General features: G+C 46.4%; 1 protein-coding gene across 5 annotated transcripts in view; it reads left to right on the forward strand.

Moving 5' to 3' along the window:
- THSD7B (thrombospondin type 1 domain containing 7B) overlaps positions 1-22,850 on the forward strand; it is a 1,210,507-nt gene that overhangs the window by 1,166,309 nt on the left and 21,348 nt on the right. For all 5 annotated transcript variants that reach the window (XM_063933719.1, XM_063933721.1, XM_063933718.1 and 2 more), the window contains 3 exons: positions 11,593-11,752; positions 18,915-19,088; positions 21,303-21,398. In XM_063933719.1, coding sequence (XP_063789789.1) covers positions 11,593-11,752; positions 18,915-19,088; positions 21,303-21,398 — 430 coding nt within the window. The remainder of the gene's footprint in view (positions 1-11,592; positions 11,753-18,914; positions 19,089-21,302; positions 21,399-22,850) is intronic.

The raw sequence follows: 22,850 nt of genomic DNA on the forward strand, positions 1-22,850 counted from the left end.
ACCAGAGTTTTGACTGTATAAAGTATTTAAAAAATACAAAGAATATGTTAGAAATATCTTATTTGCATTATTCTAATAATTTTATAGCCAAAACTCTGGAGTAAAAAGTCTATGGCAGGGGAGGCAGTGCCACACCTGCCTATCTTCTCCGCACATCTCTGTTCAAAACTCACCAAATTTCCAGGAGTTTATACTGCTGCACATGTGTATAATGCCCAGATGTACGCTTTGGCTCATAAATTGCATGTAAATCTGGCTCTGGGGCTAGCCAGTGCCTCCTGAGCTATTTAGCTCACCGCACGTCCCTGACATACAGTATATGGATATTACTACTGTATTACCAGGTTTTCCAATCTATGGAAATGACAAGGACGACTGAGGTTTCCAGAGCAGGTAGAAGTGTGTGAGGGAAGCATGGCATGGTGTAATTCATCATTCAAATAGGCACCTAGGTGCCAAAGCAAGGGTTAAACCTATGCCCATCTGCATGACACATTTCATGTGAATTTGTACTATGCATATTCCAGAAACAAGCATATGCAAATACAGGCAGAGTCATGTGCTTTTCAGTGCAATCTCCACTTGCCACGGAAGGAGTGTAACTGGGCTGTAACAGAGCATTCTAACGCAGGCATGTCATTTTCCATTAGCTCTGCGGTGTATGCTGCAAAGAACCGATGTTGGCTACATTGCGCATGCGCCGGACCCGTACTGCGCATGTGCAGTACCGTACGCAGTGCTGCAAGTATGGCGGTACGGCGTACCTGTAAGAAAATCCCAGCAGGTACGCCATACCGCCGGGCCGCCACCTTGCAGACACCGGGTGTTGCGCATGCGCCTCTCCTGCCTGCCCGAATCCGGCAGCGGCGGCGTGCACTGAGCAGGTTCGTGAGCCAATCAGAGCTCACGGACCGGCAGCCAATCAGGAGCCGCTGCTGCCGGACTGCGAGCCCTGATTGGTTTTAATATACAGGAGACCAGACTGAGGGCAGGAGAGGGGCAGGAGGAGCGCATGCTGCGCTCTCCTTTCCCCAGCAGTAGGCCAGCAGCAGAAGATAGTGCCAGCCCCAGGCAGCAGCAACAACAGTGAGTTGCACTGCTGGGGCATATCTGGCACACTGGGGGCGTGTGTATCTGGCACTGTGGGGGCATATCTGGCACTGTGGGGGCATGTGTATCTTGAAAAGTGGGGGGCATATCTGGCACTCTGGGGGCATGTGTATCTGGCACTGTGGGGGGCATATCTGGCACTGTGGGGACATATCTGGCACTCTGGGACATATGTGTATCTGGCACTGTGGGGGCATATCTGTCACTGTGGGGGCATGTATATATGGCACTGTGGGGGCATATCTGGCACTGTGGGGGCATGTATATATGGCACTGTCGGGGCATATCTGGCACTGTGGAGGCATATGTGTATCTGGCACTGTGGGGGCGTATCTGGCACTGTAAGGGCATATCTGGCACTGAAGGGGCATATCTGGCACTCTGGGGGCATATGTGTATCTGGCACTCTGGGGTTATGTGTATCTGGCACTCTGGGGGTATATGTGTTTCTGGCGCAGTGGGGGCATATCTGGCACTGTGGGGGCATATGTGTATCTGACACTCTGGGGTAATGTGTATCTGAAACTCTGGGGCAATGTGTATCTGACACTCTAGGGCAATGTGTATCTGGCACTGTGGGGGCATATAGGGCACTACTGGAGGCATTTGTGTATCTAGCACTGTGGGGCATTTGTGCATCTTGCACCGTGGGACATTTTTGTATCTGGCACTGTAGGAGCATACCTTGCACGGTGGGGTCATATGTGTATCTGGCACTATGGGGGCATATCTGGCACTGTGGAGGCATGTGTAGCATATCTGGCACTGCATGTGTAGCATATCTGGCACTGTGGGGGCATATCTGGCACTGTGGGGGCATGTGTATTTGGCACTGTGGGGGTATATCTGGCATTGTGGGGGCATATGTGTATCTGGCACTGTGAGGGCATATCTGGCACTGTGGGGACATATCTGGCACTAAACGGGCATATCTGGCACTCTGGGGGCATATGTGTATCTGGCACTGTGGGGGCATGTGTATCTGGCACTGTGGTGGCATATGTGTATATGACACTCTGGGGCAATGTGTATCTGACACTCTGGGGCAATGTGTATTTGGCCCTGTGGGGGCATATATGGCACTACTGGGGGCATTTGTGTATCTAGCACCGTGGGGCATTTGTGCATCTGGCACCGTGGGGCATTTGTGCATCTGGCACTGTAGGAGCATATCTGGCACGGTGGGGGCATATCTGGCGTTGTGGGGGCATATGTGTATCTGGCACTGTTGGTGTCATAAGTGTATCTGGCCCCCCCTATGTGTATCACGCCCCCATTTTCATTGGCCATGCCCCATGTGGCATTTGGCCACACCCATTCTTCGTCGTGCGCACACAGTACCTATAAGACATTTTTTCTACTTGCACCGCTGCATGTCTGTCACATTGGTCGCGCTACAGCTGCAGACTGTCAGTGATCGCCATTTCCCAAAACGGAGGCATGTCACCTCCATTTTGAGGTAGTGAGGCCAGGATCTCCAGAGACAGAGATTTCCTAGCCTCTTTGTTGAATCTGCGGCGGCCACCCCATGTGTCACGCAGCCGGCCAATAGTATTACAGGTGATCCGATGCTGCTTCCTAGGATGCAGCACGGATCACTAATACATGCAGGAGGCGTCTACTTGCTGTATATCAGACGCTTCCTGCTTCATTATCATATTAGTGCATCATTGATGCAATAGTACCTCCAACCACAGCTGAATCAGACCCTATGCAGACTTGAACAGAAGCTTACATACACCCCGTGTCATAGGGCTGCTGGATATGCACATTGTTGATGATGACTAAAGGCCAGCTTTGTGGGTATACATACTGTGCATCTGTGATGTTTTGGGATCCTCACTTACACAGTATCTGTACTGCACACGTGCAGATCTCTGTCTGCGACTATGGTCACAGCGGCCCCTACATCGCAGTGTGATTTACTGTACATGCTGAGGGGGCAGTGATGCCCAGCGTTACACCTACAGTGTGTGTGTACTATTTTGAAAAAACTGTCTTCAGTTTAAAAAAAAGGCAAAACTCACGGAGAATGCATTCTCGGCACACACGAGTCTTAGTAAAGCTACTCCTAAGAGAACGGAGTGGAGGCAGGTGCACCACTAAGATGCATACAGCTCTGCATACAGGGGAATATAGTATCTCCATGTAGGCAATGCAGGTGTAATTACAGCCAACTGGCCTTCAGCTCTCTATAGGGCCCTTAATGTGAAAAAGCAGGAATGAAAGGTTGTTGTTCAGTAGATTTTTGGATCACACTACCATAACTTTCATTGCTGTCAATTCAGTCTGTGGCAATCACAGCAGCAAACTAAACATCACCATCTGAATACCTGCAATACAGTACAAGTTTGCAGCTGATTTTATTTTTAAAAAGGGGCCAAAACATTTTAAATAGTAAAACAAAACATTAACATATCATAGAATCATTATTTTTCTTAGTCAAATTCTGTTCTTCTCTTTAGTATGTTGAGGGAAATTAATAAAATGGGAAAAAGTGTTTTCCTTTTTTTCCCCCACATTTTATTTTGCCACCGGAAAGATACTGCAAGATTTCTACATAATGCTCCAGGAGCCTGCCTAAGTGATCACATTGAAATAACAAATCTGACTAAAAATAACTTCTGTGCATCTCATTAGCTTTAAAATGGTTCTATCCTACAAATTATATTCTTTTAATGGTTTTGTTCTTACTTATGTGTGTCCACTCCAGCTCCCTCCCTTGCTCATTATTCCTCCACCGGTGGAATATAAATTCCCAAGCCCACTCTCTCTAACCACGAATAATGAATTGCTTCCTTGTTACAACTCTCTCTTTTTCAGCAAACTTTTTCATTTTCTTTTGACATATGTCAGAATAATAATGGTAAATGGTGTTGACGTTTTACATCCCAGGAAAAACAGTAAGAAGTCAATATTATGCAGTAGCCGTATCAGTAATACCCTACTCAAAAAGATGGAAATGCAACTGCAGGGTGTTTTTATTAGGTCTGAAAATGAGTCATTATTCTCACCCCAGTGCTCACTTTGTCCTGCTGGGTTATTTCTTGTATTTGGTGCTACATTGTGACATATTATAAGCATCTTCCAGAATCCCCGTATATGAAGATGATCTAGTTTTAACTTAATATTTTGTCTCGCTAAGAATGCAATTTGAATGTCGGTCTCCTCATAGTTAATGTTGGAAGCCAAAATAAGCATTGGTGGACAAGTATGAAAACTGAAACACTACTAACTGCTCAAAAGTATTGTAAAGGGGGTACACACGGAGAGATCCCTGCTTAAAATCTAAGCAATCTGACTAGATTGCTTAGATTTTAAGCATGGATCTGCCGTGTGTATGTCCCCCAGTGATAGTGATGCGCGGGCTATCGTCGGTGCTAGATTGAGCCTGCATGAATTAGCGCTGTGTGAAGTGAGCGGCCCCCCGTGTCACCCCCCCACGCTCAGCACACATCACGCTGAGTGGGGGGAGAGATGCGTGCTGAGCGGTCTGTGATACAATACAATGACCGATATATAAAACCTCATCATCAGATTGATCAGTATACAGTATAGAGTGCATTCTATTGACTTATATTCAATACATCATCATCTGTATAAAATAGAGCATTTTAGTGACATACAATATAGAGACCACCCTGGTAAGTGGTATGAAACAGATATTATCCTAGTGGTCAGTATACAGTACAGAGAACATCCTAGTGATTAATATACAATACAGCAATCTAGTGACTTGTATACAATACAATGAGCATTCCATTAATCAATATACAATACAAAGAGCATCCTAGTATATATAAAGCATAGAGCATCTTAATACACCACAGTGGAATACACCAGTTTAATTATTTACCAGTTCCTAAATGCCATTAAAACTGTAATCAAGCATGTTGCTAACTATGTTTCTCTTACGTCCTAGAGGATGCTGGGGACTCCATAAGGACCATGGGGTATAGACGGACTCCGCAGGAGATAGGGCACCTAAAAAGAACTTTGACTATGGGTGTGCACTGGCTCCTCCCTCTATGCCCCTCCTCCAGACCTCAGTTAGATCTTGTGCCCAGAGGAGAATGGGTGCACTGCAGAGAGCTCTCCAGAGTTTTCTGTGGAAAAATAATTTTGTTAGGTTTTTTAATTTCAGGGAGTCCTGTTGGCAACAGGCTCCCTGCATCGTGGGACCGAGGAGAGAGAAGCAGTGCTGGCTTGTTAAGTTGGGCACTGCTTCTAAGGCTACTGGACACCATTAGCTCCAGAGGGAGTCGGAACACAGGTCTCACCTGGGGTTCGTCCCGGAGCCGCGCCGCCGTCCTCCTCACAGATGCCGAAGGTAGAAGCGGATAGAGAAGACAGAAGACATCTTATGCAGCAGAAGACATCAGATCTTCATGAGGTAAGGCGCGCAGCGGTAAGCTGCGCGCCATTGCTCCCACACACACACACAGAGCAGCACTGAAGGGTGCAGGGCGCAGGGGGGGCGCCCTGGGCAGCAATAAACCTCACATTTTGGCAGAAATACAGTGGGATTAGACTGCGGAGGCAGTAAATCGCTGTTCCCCCGCCATTTTATTGAAAAATCACTGGGAGCGAAGCCCGCCGTCGGGTGGGTGGGGCTTGATCCTCAGCACTAACCAGCGCCATTTTCTCCACAGAAGCTGCATAAGAAAGAAAACGCTGGCTCCCTGGTCTCTCCCCTGCTGAACACAGGCTGGAAAAAAGAGGAGGGGGGCACTTTGGCGACGCAGTGAGTGGGAATTGACATAATATATATAAAAAAGCGCTATCTGGATATATATATATTTGTTTCCAGTGTTGTTAAGCGCTGGTGTGTGCTGGCATACTCTTTCTCTGTCTCTCCTTAGGACCTGGTTGGGGTTTTGTCCCCTTATAGGTTAATCCCTGTGTGTGTGGGGTGTCGGTACGTGTGTGTCGACATGTCTGAGGCGGAAAGCTTCTCCAAGGAGGAGATGGAGCAAATGAGTGGTGTGTCCCCGTCGGTTGTGCCGACTCCAAATTGGATGGACATGTGGCATACGTTGCATGCAAGTGTGGCATCTTTACATAAAAGGCTTGATAAGGCTGGTTTAGGTGGGACATCAGGCGGTCAATCCTCAAATTGGACCGACTCACAGGGCCCGTCGGGGTCTCAAAAGCGTCCCTTAACACAAGACACTACTACCGACACGGATTCTGATTCCAGTGTCGACTATGACGAAGTAAAATTGCACCCTAGGGTGACTAAAACCATTCAGTGTATGATTGTGGCAATAAGGGATGTGTTGCATATTGTGGATGAACCCTCGGTCCCCGACACAAGGGTACACATGTTTAAGGAAAAGAAACAGATTATTAATTTTCCCACATCTCATGAATTAAATGAGTTCTTTGGAAAAGCTTGGGAGACTCCGGATAAGAGACCGCAGATCCCCAAAAGAATTTTTATGGCATACCCTTTCCCTAAGCAGGACAGGGAGATTTGGGAATCACCCCCCACTGTAAACAAGGCCCTGACGCGCTTGTCCAAGAAAGTGGCGCTACCGTCTCCTGATACAGCGGCCCTTAAGGACCCTGCAGATCGCAGGCAAGAAACTACCTTAAAGGGTATTTATTCTCATACGGGTGCTGTGTTAAGACCGACGATTGCGTCGGCATGGGTGTGTAGCGCAATGGCAGCTTGGACAGATGAGCTGACAGATCAATTTGATACTATGGATAAGGATACGATATTCCTAACTCTAGCCCATATAAAAGACGCAGTCTTATTTATAAGGGATGCTCAAAGGGACATTGGATTGCTAGCTTCTAGGGCCAATGCCATGTCTATCTCAGCGAGAAGATCCTTATGGACTCGCCAATGGACGGGTGATGCGGATTCCAAAAAACATATGGAAGTACTACCCTATAAGGGTGATGTATTGTTTGAGGATGGGCTGACGGACCTGGTTTCCACAGCTACAGCAGGTAAATCAAATTTTTTACCATATATTCCCCAACAGCAAAAGAAAGCAACACCCTATCAGATGCAGCCCTTTTGGTCGCACAAGTCCAAAAGAGGTCGGGGATCCTCTTTCCTCGCCAGAGGTAAGGGCAGAGGCAAGAAAACACCTGCTTCGGCAGGTGCCCAGGAACAAAAGTCCTCCCCGGCTGCTCCAAAAACCACAGCATGACGCTGGGACACCCCTGAGGGAGTCCGCACCGGTGGGGGCACGTCTTCGACTTTTCAGTCAGGCCTGGGTCAGTTCCGACCTGAATCCCTGGGTGTTGGAAATAGTTTCCCAGGGTTACAAATTGGAATTCGAGGATGTGCCCCCGAGCCGATTTTTCAAATCGGCCCTACCAGCTTCCACATCGGAAAGGGATGTAGTGTTAGCTGCAATTCAAACGCTGTGTATACAGCAAGTGATAATCAAGGTTCCCCTGCACAAGCAGGGAAGAGGTTACTATTCAACCCTATTTGTGGTCCCGAAACCGAACGGTACGGTCAGACCGATTTTGAATCTGAAATCCCTAAACCTGTACATAAAAAGATTCAAATTCAAAATGGAATCTCTCAGAGCAATAATAGCCAACATGGAGGAGGGGGAGTTTATGGTGTCTCTGGACATAAAGGATGCGTACCTTCATGTCCCCATATATGCCCCCCATCAGGAATACCTGAGATTCGCTGTACAGGATTGTCATTACCAATTTCAGACGTTGCCGTTTGGACTTTCCACGGCCCCGAGGATTTTCACCAAGATAATGGCGGAAATGATGGTGGTCCTGCGCAAGCATGGAGTCACAATTATCCCATACTTGGACGATCTCCTGATAAAAGCGAGATCAAGAGAGAAATTGCTGAGCAGTGTGGCGCTCTCTCTGAGAGTGCTCCAGCAACACGGTTGGATTCTAAATCTACCGAAGTCACAGTTGATTCCGACAACTCGACTACCGTTCCTAGGTATGATACTGGATACGGAACAAATGAAGGTCTTCCTCCCAATAGAGAAAGCCCAAGACATCCAGAACATGGTCAGAGACCTGCTAAAACCGAAAAGGGTGTCAGTTCACCAATGCACTCGAGTTCTGGGGAAAATGGTGGCGGCCTACGAGGCCATTCCCTTCGGAAGGTTCCATGCAAGGACTTTTCAATGGGACCTTCTGGACAAGTGGTCCGGGTCCCATCTGCATTTACATCGGAAAATAACTCTGTCCCCAGGAACCAGAGTGTCCCTGCTGTGGTGGTTGCAAAGTGCTCACCTGCTGGAGGGTCGCCGGTTCGGGATTCAGGGCTGGATCTTGGTTACCACGGACGCGAGCCTCCGAGGATGGGGAGCGGTCACACAGGGAAAGACTTTTCAGGGTCTTTGGTCAGACCAGGAGTCCTGTCTACACATCAATGTGTTGGAACTCAGGGCCATTTACAACGGCCTTCGACAAGCGGAGAGTTTTCTTCGAAACCTTCCGGTTCTGATTCAATCAGACAATGTCACAGCAGTGGCTCATGTGAACCGCCAAGGCGGGACAAGAAGCAGAGTCGCGATGGCGGAAGCCACAAGGATCCTTCGCTGGGCGGAAAATCATGTAAGCGCTCTGTCGGCTGTCTTCATTCCGGGAGTGGACAACTGGGAAGCAGACTTCCTCAGCAGACACGATCTCCATCCAGAAGAGTGGGGACTTCATCAAGAAGTCTTTGCAGACGTAACACGTCTTTGGGGAACTCCTCAAATAGACATGATGGCGTCACGCCTCAACAAAAAACTTTGGAGGTATTGCGCCAGGTCTCGGGACCCTCAGGCAGTAGCAGTAGACGCACTGGTAACACCGTGGGTGTTCGAATCGGTCTACGTGTTCCCTCCTCTTCCTCTCATCACGAAAGTGTTGAGGATCATAAGACGAAGAAGAGTACAGATGATACTCGTTGTCCCAGACTGGCCTCGAAGGGCTTGGTACTCGGATCTACAAGAGATGCTCACAGGAGACCCCTGGCCTCTTCCTCTGAGGGAAGACCTGTTGCAGCAGGGGCCCTGTATTTCAAGACTTACCGCGGTTACGTTTGACGGCATGGCTGTTGAACGCCGAAACCTAGCAAAAAAGGGGATTCCGGAAGAGGTCATCCCTACTTTAATAAAGGCTAGGAAGGAGGTGACGATAAAACATTATCACCATATCTGGCGAAAGTATGTGTCTTGGTGAGAGACCAAGAATGCACCTACGGAAGATTTTCATTTGGGTCGTCTTCTCCACTTCCTACAGACAGGAGTGGATATGGGCCTGAAATTAGGCTCGGTTAAGATACAGATTTCGGCCCTCTCGATTTTCTTTCAGAAGGAATTGGATTCTCTTCCAGAAGTCCAGAAGTTTGTAAAGGGAGTGCTGCACATCCAGCCCCCTTTTGTGCATCCAGTGGCACCATGGGACCTGAACGTGGTGTTGCAGTTCCTAAAATCACACTGGTTTGAACCGCTTAACAAGGTTGAGTTGAAATTTCTTACCTGGAAGGTGGTAATGTTGTTGGCCTTAGCATCAGCAAGGCGAGTGTCAGAATTGGCGGCTCTATCACACAAGAGCCCCTACTTGATTTTTCATGTGGATCGAGCTGAATTGAGTACACGTCCGCAATTTTTGCCTAAAGTGGTTTCGTCGTTCCATATGAATCAACCTATTGTGGTGCCTGTGGCTACCGGTGACCTGGAGGATTCCAGATCCCTGGACGTAGTCAGGGCCTTAAAAAATTATGTAGCCAGGACGGCTAGAATTAGGAAAACAGAGGCTCTGTTTGTCCTGTATGCGGCCAATAAGATTAGCGCTCCTGCTTCAAAGCAGACTATTGCTCGCTGGATCTGTAATCTGATTCAGCAGGCTCACTCTACGGCGGGATTGCCGGTACCAAATTCGGTTAAGGCTCATTCCACTAGGAAGGTGGGCTCTTCTTGGGCGGCTGCCCTAGGCATCTCTGCTTTACAACTTTGCCGAGCGGCGACTTGGTCGGGGTCAAACACTTTTGCTAAATTCTACAAGTTTGATACCCTGGCTGATGAGGAACTAGCGTTTGCTCAGTCGGTGCTGCAGAGTCGTCCGCACTCTCCCGCCCGATTGGATGCTTTGGTATAAACCCCATGGTCCTTACGGAGTCCCCAGCATCCTCTAGGACGTAAGAGAAAATAAGATTTTAAACCTACCGGTAAATCTATTTCTTCTAGTCTGTAGAGGATGCTGGGCTCCCGTCCCAGTGCAGAAACTCTGCAAGACTTGTATATAGTTGTTGCTTACATAAGGGTTATGTTACAGTTGACATCGGTCTTGGACCGTTACTGTTGTTTTTGTTTATACTGTTAACTGGTTATGTATGTTCGAGGTTACATGGTATGATTGGTGTGGGCTGGTATGAATCTTGCCCTTGGATTGCTAAATCCTGCCTTGTATTGTCCATCTCCTCTGGGCACAGTTCTCTAACTGAGGTCTGGAGGAGGGGCATAGAGGGAGGAGCCAGTGCACACCCATAGTCAAAGTTCTTTTTAGGTGCCCTATCTCCTGCGGAGCCCGTCTATACCCCATGGTCCTTACGGAGTCCCCAGCATCCTCTACGGACTAGGAGAAATAGATTTACCGGTAGGTTTAAAATCTTATTTTTTGTTTTTATAAGTTTAAAATAGACACATTTGTAATTACCTATACATTTCACATCTATGATGTCATTTTAACTTTTTCAAACAGATAGATTAGCAGATGAATCTCTCCCCTCACCTTAAAGTTTCAATAAAAAGTTAGTTTTTTACTATTACTACCAAAGGTGTATGGGGCAACATATAAAAACATACTGTAATACCAGAGATTATGCAGTATAGCATAAAACAAATGGATTGGAAAACAGTAATACATGGCTGAGCCCAGGTTAGCAGTTTGGGATAATGGGGATGTTTGTGTCTGAAAATAGAAAAGTCAAACAAAGAGCTCAAGTTATATTGATTCTTGTGTTGAAATATTATTGGACTATGGCCATTAAAAATAAATCTCACACAGTTTATAGTTCACTTTACTTTAGCGGAAAATATTAGTTATAGGGATACACACAATGCATATTTTTAGATTCCACTGTATAAAATCCAACTCCAAGTGCCGGATGTAATGACGCCCGAGTCCGGCGGCCATGCGGTATGTTGGCTGAACTCGGATGATTTTTAAAGGGGCAATCACTTACAAGGCAAAATCATGGCAAGAAAACGTCCGAGTTCGGTCGGCATTCCACGTGGCCACCGAATTCGGGCATCATTACATCCGACACCAAACTGCATGCACTGTGCACTAACATCACAGGGGAGGCTGCTTAGGTTCTTTCCAGTGGGAATCTTGATACAAACTTCTGGAATTTGGCCAAATTCCAAACTTTAAAATAAACTTGGAACATTCCGCATTGGAATCCTTTTTGGTGTTCATCATACTGTAAATAGGATTGACTGTTACTATCACTATCATGCTTTATTTCTCTGTTCATCTTTGTAGAATGGCCAGTGTGGAGAAGGACTTAAGTCTCGTAACCTCACATGTGCGGTACATGATATTACCATCTCTGGAACCAAACAGCAAGTAGACCCTAAATTCTGTGGCCAATTACCCAGTGAGGAGAATCCACTCAGTATGAACTGTTATGTCCCTTGTCCAGGTAACTATACATACTGTGGTGGTTACTTGTTTTATCACTCACTTTTTTACGTAATGTGGTACTCTACATCAGTGGTTCTCAAACTGTGTGCCGTGGCACCCAGGAGTACCGCGGGACACCTGCAGGTGCCCTGGGTTGGTGGTCCAGGACCAATTAAAATTATTTATTGTCAATGTAACAGGCAAAACCAATGCTCATGACTGTCACTCATGAAATAAGTGGACAAACAGAAGCAAATTTTTTCCCTCACCACACAATTAAACCTAAGGATGACATAGAAACACAATTTACTTAATTTAATATTTCTTTCTAAATTTCTCAATAAAAAACTCGATACTGTAGGGCGCCGTGATTCAAAAATGTTTGGGAACCATTGGTCTACATGAACAACTCCTGGGCCGCAGCAGTTAGATTTCACATTTTCGCTACTCAAAAGCAAAAATGTTATAATGAAACATCAGCTGAATTCAGTGGCAATTTTTTAATGGGTGCAGTGTGTGCAGCACACACATGGGCCCCTGGATCCAGGGGGCCCACACCGCACATCCATTTATTCAATATTTACCTCTCCGGTGTCCAGTGTCGACAACGTTAGCACTCCAAAATCATTTTGCGCATGCACAGTATGGAAATTGCGGCACTATCTTCCCTGGGGCACGCAGTAGATTTTAGCACAGCGCTAGAGTCTATTAGCGCTCCACAGCTCACACACTCTATGCTGCCAGCAAGAGTGGAGAGGGGCCCAGATGGAGACTGCACATGGGACCCCTCCTCTCTTATTACGCATCTGACTGAATTACACCTCTTTGGAACACTTTATCGCATCAGCTGCATATAACATTTATACGAATGCTTTCAATGATCAGTGCATTGTATAATTTTCCATGTATCACTTAACAGAAAGATTGAAAATATTTATTTTCTCTAACGTCCTAAGTGGATGCTGGGGACTCCGTAAGGACCATGGGGAATAGCGGCTCCGCAGGAGACTGGGCACAAAAGTAAAGCTTTAGAACTACCTGGTGTGCACTGGCTCCTCCCCCTATGACCCTCCTCCAAGCCTCAGTTAGATTTTTGTGCCTGAACGAGAAGGGTGCACACTAGGTGGCTCTCCTGAGCTGCTTAGTGAAAAGTTTAGTTTTAGGTTTTTTAGTTTCAGTGAGACCTGCTGGCAACAGGCTCACTGCATCGAGGGACTAAGGGGAGAAGAAGCGAACTCACCTGCGTGCAGAGTGGATTGGGCTTCTTAGGCTACTGGACATTAGCTCCAGAGGGACGATCACAGGCCCAGCCATGGATGGGTCCCAGAGCCGCGCCGCCGGCCCCCTTACAGAGCCAGAAGACAGAAGAGGTCCGGAAAATCGGCGGCAGAAGACGTCCTGTCTTCAGCAAGGTAGCGCACAGCACTGCAGCTGTGCGCCATTGCTCTCAGCACACTTCACACTCCGGTCACTGAGGGTGCAGGGCGCTGGGGGGGGGGGCGCCCTGAGACGCAATAAAAACACCTTGGATGGCAAAAAATGCATCACATATAGCTCCTGGGCTATATGGATGAATTTAACCCCTGCCAGAATACATAGAAAAACGGGAGATAAGGCCGCCGATAAGGGGGCGGAGCCTATCTCCTCAGCACACTGGCGCCATTTTCCCTCACAGCTCCGTTGGAGGGAAGCTCCCTGGCTCTCCCCTGCAGTCACTACACTACAGAAAGGGTTAAAAAAGAGAAGGGGGGCACTAATTACGCGCAGTATTAAAGATACAGCAGCTATAAGGGGAAAAACACTTATATAAGGTAATCCCTGTATATATATATATAGCGCTCTGGTGTGTGCTGGCAAACTCTCCCTCTGTCTCCCCAAAGGGCTAGTGGGGTCCTGTCCTCTATCAGAGCATTCCCTGTGTGTGTGCTGTATGTCGGTACGTTTGTGTCGACATGTATGAGGAGAAAAATGATGTGGAGATGGAGCAGATTGCCTGTAATAGTGATGTCACCCCCTAGGGGGTCGACACCTGAGTGGATGAACTGTTGGAAGGAATTACGTAACAGTGTCAGCTCTGTATAAAAGACAGTGGTTGACATGAGACAGCCGGCTACTCAGCTTGTGCCTGTCCAGACGTCTCATAGGCCGTCAGGGGCTCTAAAGCGCCTGTTACCTCAGATGGCAGATATAGACGCCGACACGGATACTGACTCCAGTGTCGACGGTGAAGAGACAAATGTGACTTCCAGTAGGGCCACACGTTACATGATTGAGGCAATGAAAAATGTTTTACACATTTCTGATAATACGAGTACCACCAAAAAGGGGTATTATGCTCGGTGAGGAAAAACTACCTGTAGTTTTCCTGAATCTGAGAAATTAAATGAGGTGTGTGATGATGCGTGGTTTTCCCCCGATAACAACTGATAATTTCTAAAATGTTATTGGCATTATATCCTTTCCCGCCAGAGGTTAGGGTGCGTTGGGAAACACCCCCTAGGGTGGATAAAGCGCTCACACGCTTGTAAGAACAAGGGCTCTACCCTCTCCTGAGATGGCCGCCCTTAAGGATCCTGCTGATAGAAAGCAGGAGGGCATCCTAAAAGGTATTTACACACATACTGGTGTTATACTGCGACCAGCAATCGCCTCAGCCTGGATGTGCAGTGCTGGGTTGGCGTGGTCGGATTCCCTGACTGAAAATATTGATACCCTAGATAGGGACAGTATATTATTGCCTATAGAGCATTTAAAAGATGCATTTCTATATATGCGTGATGCACAGCGGAATATTTGCCGACTGGCATCAAGTCTAAGTGCGTTGTCCATTTCTACCAGTAGAGGGTTATGGATACGACAGTGGTCAGGTGATGCGGATTCCAAACGGCATTTGGAAGTATTGCCTTATTAAGGGGAGGAGTTATTTGGGGTCGGTCTTTCAGACCTGGTGGCCACGGCAACAGCTGGGAAATCCACTTTTGTACCCCAGGTCGCCTCTCAACATGAGAAGACGCCGTATTATCAGGCGCAGTCTTTTCGTGGGCAAGCGGGCAAAAGGTTCCTCATTTCTGTCCCGTGACAGAGGGAGAGGAAAAAGGCTGCAGAAATCAGCCAGTTCCCAGGAACAGAAACCCTCTCCCGCCTCTGCCAAGCCCTCAGTATGACGCTGGGGCTTTACAAGCAGAATCAGACACGGTGGGGGCCCGTCTCAATGAATTTCAGCGCGCAGTGGGCTCACTCGCAAGTAGACCCCTGGATCCTTCAGGTGATATCTCAGGGGTACAAATTGGAATTCGAGACGTCTCCCCCTCGCCGTTTCCTAAAGTCGGCTTTACCGATGTCTCCTTCTGACAGGGAGACAGTTTTGGAAGCCATTCACAAGCTGTATTCCCAGCAGGTGATAATCAAGGTACCCTTCCTGCAACAGGGAACGGGGTATTATTCCACACTGTTGTGGTACCGAAGCCGGACGGCTCGGTGAGACCGATTCTAAATCTAAAATCTTTGAACACTTACATACAGAGGTTCAAATTCAAGATTGAGTCACTCAGAGCAGTGATTGCGAACCTGGAAGAAGAGGACTACATGATGTCTCGGTACATCAAGGATGCTTACCTTCATGTCCCAATTTACCCTTCTCACCAAGGGTACCTCAGGTTTATGGTACAGAACTGTCACTATCAGTTTCAGACGCTGCCGTATGGATGGTCCACGGCACCCCGGGTCTTTACCAAGGTAATGGCCGAAATGATGATACTCCTTCGAAGGAAGGGAATTTTAGTTATCCCTTACTTGGACGATTCCCTGATAAGGGTAAGATCCAGGGAACAGTTGGAGGTCGGTGTAGCACTATCTCAGGTAGTGTTGCGGCAGCACGATTGGATTCTCAATATTCCAAAATCGCAGCTGATTCCGACGACTCGTCTTCTGTTCTTAGGGATGATCCTGGACACAGTTCAGAAACAGGTGTTTCTCCCGGAGGAGAAAGTCAGGGAGTTATCCGAGCTAGTCGGGAACCTCCTATAACCGAGCCAAGTCTCAGTACATCAATGAGATGGTTCTGGAAAAAATGGTGGCTTCCTATGAAGCAATCCCACGCGGCAGATTCCACGCAAGAACTTTCCAGTGGGACCTGCTGGACAAATGGTCTGGGTCGCATCTTCAGATGCATCAGCGGATAACCCTGTCACCAAGCACAAGTGTGTCTCTCCTGTGGTGGTTGCAGAGTGCTCATCTTCTAGAGGGCCGCACATTCAGGACTGGGTCCTGGTGACCACGGATGCCAGCCTGCGAGGCTGGGGAGCAGTCACACAGGGAAGGAATTTCCAGAGCTTATGGTCAAGCCTGGAGACATCACTTCACATAAATATCCTGAAACTAAGGGCCATTTACAATGCTCTAAGCTCAGCAAGACCTCTGCTTCAAGGTCACCCGGAGTTGATCCATTCGGACAACATCACGGCAGTCACCAACGTAAACAGACAGGGTGACACAAGAAGCAGAAGGGCAATGGCAGAAGCTGCAAGGATTCTTCGCTGGGCGGAAAATCATGTGATAGCACTGTCAGCAGTATTCATTCCGGGAGTGGACAACTGGGAAGCAGACTTCCTCAGCAGACACGACCTCCACCCGGGAGAGTGGGGACTTCACCCAGAAGTCTTCCACATGTTTATAAAACTCGACAAGTATTGCGCCAGGTCAAGGGACCCTCAGGCAATAGCTGTAGACGCTCTGGTAACACAGTGGGTGTACCAGTCAGTGTATGTGTTCCCTCCTCTGCCTCTCATAACCAAGGTACTGAGAATTATAAGATGGAGAGGAGTAAGCACTATATTCGTGGCTCCGGATTGGCCAAGAAGGACTTGGTAACCGGAACTTCAAGAGATGCTCACGGAGGATCCGTGGCCTCTACCTCTAAGAAGGGACCTGCTCCAGCAAGGACCCTGTCTGTTCCAAGACTTACCGCGGCTGCGTTTAACGGCAGGGCGGTTGAACGCCGGATCCTGAAGGAAAAAGGCATTCCGGATGAAGTCATCCCTATCCTGATCAAAGCCAGGAAAGATATAACCGCAAAACATTATCACCGCATTTGGCGAAAATATGTTGCGTGGTGCGAGGCCAGTAAGGCCCCGACGGAGGAATTTTCAACTAGGTCGATTCCTACATTTCCTGCAAACAGGAGTGTCTATAGGCCTGAAATGGGGGTCCATTAAGGTTCAAATTTCGGCCCTGTCAATATTCTTCCAAAAAGAACTAGCTTCAGTCCCTGAAGTTCAGACGTTTGTGAAAGGGGTACTGTATATACAGCCTCCTTTTGTGCCTCCAGTGGCACCTTGGGATCTAAATGTAGTTTTTGGGTTCCAAAAGTCACATTGGTTTGAACCACTTAAATATGTGGAGTTAAAATATCTCACATGGAAAGTGGTCATGCTGTTGGCCCTGGCCTGGGCCAGGTGCGTGTCAGAATTGGCGGCTTTATCCTGTAAAAGCCCTCATCTGATTTTCCATTCGGACAGGGCGGAATTGAGGACTTGTCCTCAGTTTCTCCCTAAGGTGGTTTTCAGCGTTTCACCTGAATCAACCTATTGTGGTGCCTGCGGCTACTAGGGACTTGGAGGACTCCAAGTTGCTAGACGTTGTCAGAGCCCTGGAAATATAGGTTTCCAGGACGGCTGGAGTCAGAAAATCTGACTCGTTGTTTATTCTGTATGCACCCAACAAGCTGGGTGCTCCTGCTTCTAAGCAGACTATTGCTCGTTGGATTTGTAGTACAATTCAGCTTGCACATTCTGTGGCAGGCCTGCCACAGCCAAAATCTGTAAAAGCCCATTCCACAAGGAAGGTGGGCTCATCTTGGGCAGCTGCCCGAGCGGTCTCGGCTTTACAACTTTGCCGAGCAGCTACTTGGTCAGGAGCAAATACGTTTGTAAAATTCTACAAATTTGATACCCTGGCTGAGGAGGACCGGGAGTTCTCTCATTGGTGCTGCAGAGTCATCCGCACTCTCCCGCCCGTTTGGGAGCTTTGGTATAATCCCCATGGTCCTTACGGAGTCCCCAGCATCCACTTAGGACGTTAGAGAAAATAAGAATTTACTTACCGATAATTCTATTTCTCGTATCCGTAGTGGATGCTGGGCGCCCATCCCAAGTGCGGATTGTCTGCAATACTGGTACATAGTTATTGTTACCAAAAAAATCGGGTTATTGCTGTAGTGGGCCATCTTTTCTAGAGGCTCCTCTGTTATCATGCTGTTAACTGGGTTTAGATCACAAGTTATATGGTGTGATTGGTGTGGCTGGTATGAGTCTTACCCGGGATTCAAAATCCTTCCTTATTGTGTACGCTCGTCCGGGCACAGTATCCTAACTGAGGCTTGGAGGAGGGTCATAGGGGGAGGAGCCAGTGCACACCAGGTAGTTCTAAAGCTTTACTTTTGTGCCCAGTCTCCTGCGGAGCCGCTATTCCCCATGGTCCTTACGGAGTCCCCAGCATCCACTACGGACTACGAGAAATAGAATTATCGGTAAGTAAATTCTTATTATTTTTTCAATTTTCTATTGTTTATATATTATAGTTGTTATTACTAATAAAGTGTGGTAATAACCAGGGCTTGCTATTAGAGTTTTTGGGCCCTGTTACTAAGTATGTAACCATGCCTGTTCCACACACCTTGCCCCCTCGTAAGATGTTCCGCTACTCTACTGAAGGGAGCATTGCCACGTTAGTCTGGGGGCAAGGGTTCGGCTCTTTGGCAGCCCCCCTCTCAACCACACACACACACACGGGTCAAAAAGACAGAGGTTAAAAAGCATAGAAATTTTATTCAGGAATGGCTATTCTTAAATGTAACAATCAAATACTTGACCATCCTGTAGTGTTGTGATTTTATAATAAAATGGAAGGTGATTGTTTCCCATAAGTTGTTCCTGTCTTGTGTATGAAGCACATTGCATTTTTATTTTTCTGAAATCTCTGCAGTGTTCAGTATTGCAGACACTGTGCACTGAACCAGCTCATGTGTCAAGTCCCAGATGTATCATTACACAGACAAGGATACGCTTATCTACATTGACATTTCTAAATTGCATGACAGGGGGCTCAATTATCCGGGAGAGAAGACATTACATTATAATTATCCTCATATTCGTATGTCTGATTGTATTATATTTGTCCTTTAGGTGATTGCCACCTTACGGAATGGTCCCACTGGAGTTCCTGCGAGGTCACCTGCATTGATGGACGCAGTTTTGAAACAGTTGGTCGGCAGACCCGATCAAGAACCTTTATTGTGCAGTCTCTAGATAACCAGGAAAGCTGTCCAAGTCCCATTATTGAGACTCGGCCCTGCACAGGTTATATATATTTTCTTGTAGGGAAAAAAGAACTCGACTCTGCTTCTTTACAAACAAAAATGATGTTACTGGAATAAGGATTGTGTGATCATTTACAAACTGTACCTATTGTATGAATGTGCTAAAAAGTCTCATTGATAAGCAGGGTCTGACAGTTGTTTGTAGGCAATACACTCTGACTTCTTGTAGTTTTACAACGCTAGAACACCACAATTCATAACTCCCAACTGTCCTGATTTTCCTGGGACAGTACCATTTATACGGGAATGTCCCGCTATCCCATCTGTGGGCCAAGAAAGGGGGGGGGGGGGGCATTTGGGAGAATAGATGCTGTGAATAGATGAATAAATGCATGTGCACAGCATCTATTCACCATGAGAGAGTTGCTGGGGACAGGGCCGTAGTGATAAAAATGAGGGCATGCATAGTGATCGCGGCGTTCCCGCAAAGTCACTCCCCCTTTCTTGCTGCTGCCATTGCTATCTTTTGCCAAATGCAATTGCGATTATATGCTAATATGGGCAGACGTTAACCCGAGCACAGATACGCCCACTTCTATCCCATAATTTCCATCTGACTGTGTATAAGTGCTGATATATCTGTACCTTCGTCACAAATCGGGTCATGTCACCGGATCTAAGTGCTTCTGTAGATGTACAGGCTGATGGCTCTCCAGTAGCAAGTAAGATCACAATTGTTAATTTATGTACTCCCAGAGAGCGCCATCTGAATGGCCATGACGTGCCTGCATTTACCTGACAATTCCCCATTACCACCCCCAAACGGTTTCTTCCTGTCACTCACTTTGCTACTAATTCCTTGGTGCAACTGCAATTCACTTGCTGCATGTGCGCAGTGGGGCTCAGATGCAAGTGCAATAAGAAACCGTCAACCAATGTGCGTACAATAGCTGCTTTGCGACCACACCTGAATGAACCATAACTACCCATTTCTCTCAGGAGTCTCCCAGACATTCTGGGAGAGTGTTTTGTACTGTAGTTTAGTTATACCTTTATATTTAAATAATAAGATATCAAAATGCTTAATTACATATGTTGCAGTCATGAAGAGACAATATTTTTACATCGTCTGATGAGTCTCTGCTCATTTTATATCCCACTGTATTTATGAGAACTCCATGAAAAATAAATTAATGAATAAATTTATCGAGCTTCCTTATTTAATAACCTAATGCAACGTGTATCTCCTGCTTGTCAATTCTCCCATAATGTCCAGGAGAGTCCTAAATTTCTGAGGATTCTCAGATTCTCTAAATAGTGGACCAGTCTTCTACATGCCTGAGGGTGGTATGATGCAAGTAGCATTAAATAGCGTTAATATAGTCCCTTCTCCCACTGTAAAATGTTGCAAATCGTGACTTTGAGCAGTAGGGGAAGGAGCCATAATGATGAGATTGCAGCACCTCCCCCCACCTCCCTATGGCAACCAATTAGATATTTACTGTGATTTTTCCAGTGAAGCATAAAGAATGAAAGCTGGCATCTGACTGGTTGATGTGGGCTACAGCACATTTGTATTTGTTCCTCCATGTGAAGCCATAAATTCCTCCCTAGTAGTTCCCTGGAGAGGACTGACTAGGTGGGCAGGATGTGAGTTAGTGATGCTTTGAACCACATCTTAGTGGCTCCACACAATTCATAACAAATTGTGTCATCATGCCTCTTGCCCCAACCACTTTCACCAGTAAGCAATGGGGTCTGCAAGTTTGCGGGAAAATTGCCCACTTTTCTGGGACCTGGGAGACTCTCCTCCTAATTCGGGAGTCTCCCGGAGGTTTCGGAATTGTGGACAAGTATGTGTTAAGCTCATATATGGGTTTTTTTTAAAGAATTTCAATGATGACATAGCAATTATTTTCCAATTCCTACAGAGACACATTTGGCAGCAGTGCATGCAGCTGAGATTCAGAAATTGGCAACACTGATCCAATCTTTCATAATTGCTGGAATACATTTCAGTTATTCGCCTGCCCTGACTCAGTATTCATTAATAATCTGTGAACACAGTTTCTCACACACAAATTTTGTTCCCAAAATATAATATAGTCTGTCCGTTTCACCAGTTTCACATTATTAGTTAACGACAGCTGAAGGTTTATGTTTTGGAAAAATATAGTCGATGAAATCCAAAGCCTTTGATTCACAGGTGAAGGAGCAGAATTGTTAAAATTATAATTTGTGTGTTTTATCGCAGGAGGAAAATGTTTCAAATACACGTGGAAGATGAGCCCCTGGAGGGACAATAAAAGAACAGTTTGGTGCCAGCGCTCAGATGGGATAAATGTTACAGGTACGTAATGGAGATACTACAGGTTGAGTATCCCTTATCCAAAATGCTTGGGACCAGAGGTATTTTGGATATCGGATTTTTCCGTATTTTGGAATAATTGCATACCATAATGAGATATCATGGTGATGGGACCTAAATCTAAGCACAGAATGTATTTATGTTACATATACACCTTATACACACAGCCTGAAGGTAATTTTAGCCAATATTTTTTATAATTTTGTGCATTAAACAAAGTGTGTCTACATTCACACAATTCATTTATGTTTCATATACACCTTATGCACACAGCCTGAAGGTCATTTAAGACAATATTTTTAATAACTTTGAGTATTAAACAAAGTTTGTGTACATTGAACCATCAAAAAACAAAGGTTTCACTATCTCAGTCTCACTCAAAAAAGTCCGTATTTCGGAATATTCCGTATTTCGGAATATTTGGATATGGGATACTCAACCTGTATTATGTAAATGTCGTTCAATAGTTGTGCTTCAGTGCTGTTTATTCCCTTCCTGCCTTTTAATTTTTTCACAGTAGCATACCTCCTCATCTCGAGCTCTTTAGGAGGGACACTGAAAATGGGCGTGGCCTGTTGGAAAGGGGCATGGCTTCATGTGAATGATGCACTCGCAATCCACGCCTCCCAATTTTGTCACAGTGGGGGCACGGCCAGCGCTCTGTGAGCTGCTGGCCATGCCCCCAGTCCCTCTGGCTCTCTGGCATGCGCACAGCGTCTATTCAACGCTGCTCTGCTCTGAACTAAGCAGAGAAGTGAGTGATAGGGAACCTCCCAACTGCCCCCCACCGCGGGCCACTGCAGCCTGCAGGGGGGACAGCGGGACAGACCCCCAAAAAATGGAATTTCCCGTGAAAATCGGGACAGTTGGGAGGTATGCAGTAGTGAGGGATCTACTTACTGAGAGAATTAAGCCTTTTCTCCCAGTATACTAGAGCAGGGATGGGGATCCTTCGGCCCTTCAGCTGTTGCTGAACTACACATACCAGCATGCCTTGCTAGTTGCTACCGTTTTGCTATTTGGCCATGCTAAAACCGTTGCAGGGCATGCTGGGATGTGTAGTTCAACAATAGCTGGAGGACCGATGGTTCCCCATCCCTGTACTAGAGCGACAGCTAAGGGTAGACCCCGCCTAAGAAAATATTTACCAAGTGTTTCCTTTTAAGAATGATCTTAGCTATACATGTAACAATGCAGTCCTGTTTATTTTTCTATCAATCATCATCTATATTTAAATAAAACATTTTTTTCAAACAATAGACATATAGATTAATGTTTTTTTTTTCTATATTAATTACATATTAAATGAATTACAGATAAAAAAAGATATTAACCTTTTAGGGCTAAGAACCTTAGCAGCCACCTGATTATGTAAATGATTGCTGCTTTAAAGAAACGGGCAGACTCGCAGAATGTCTTGCACCTGTGGCAACT

Source organism: Pseudophryne corroboree, chromosome 7 (genome assembly GCF_028390025.1).
Source record: "Pseudophryne corroboree isolate aPseCor3 chromosome 7, aPseCor3.hap2, whole genome shotgun sequence".
Taxonomy (NCBI): Eukaryota; Metazoa; Chordata; class Amphibia; order Anura; family Myobatrachidae; genus Pseudophryne; species Pseudophryne corroboree.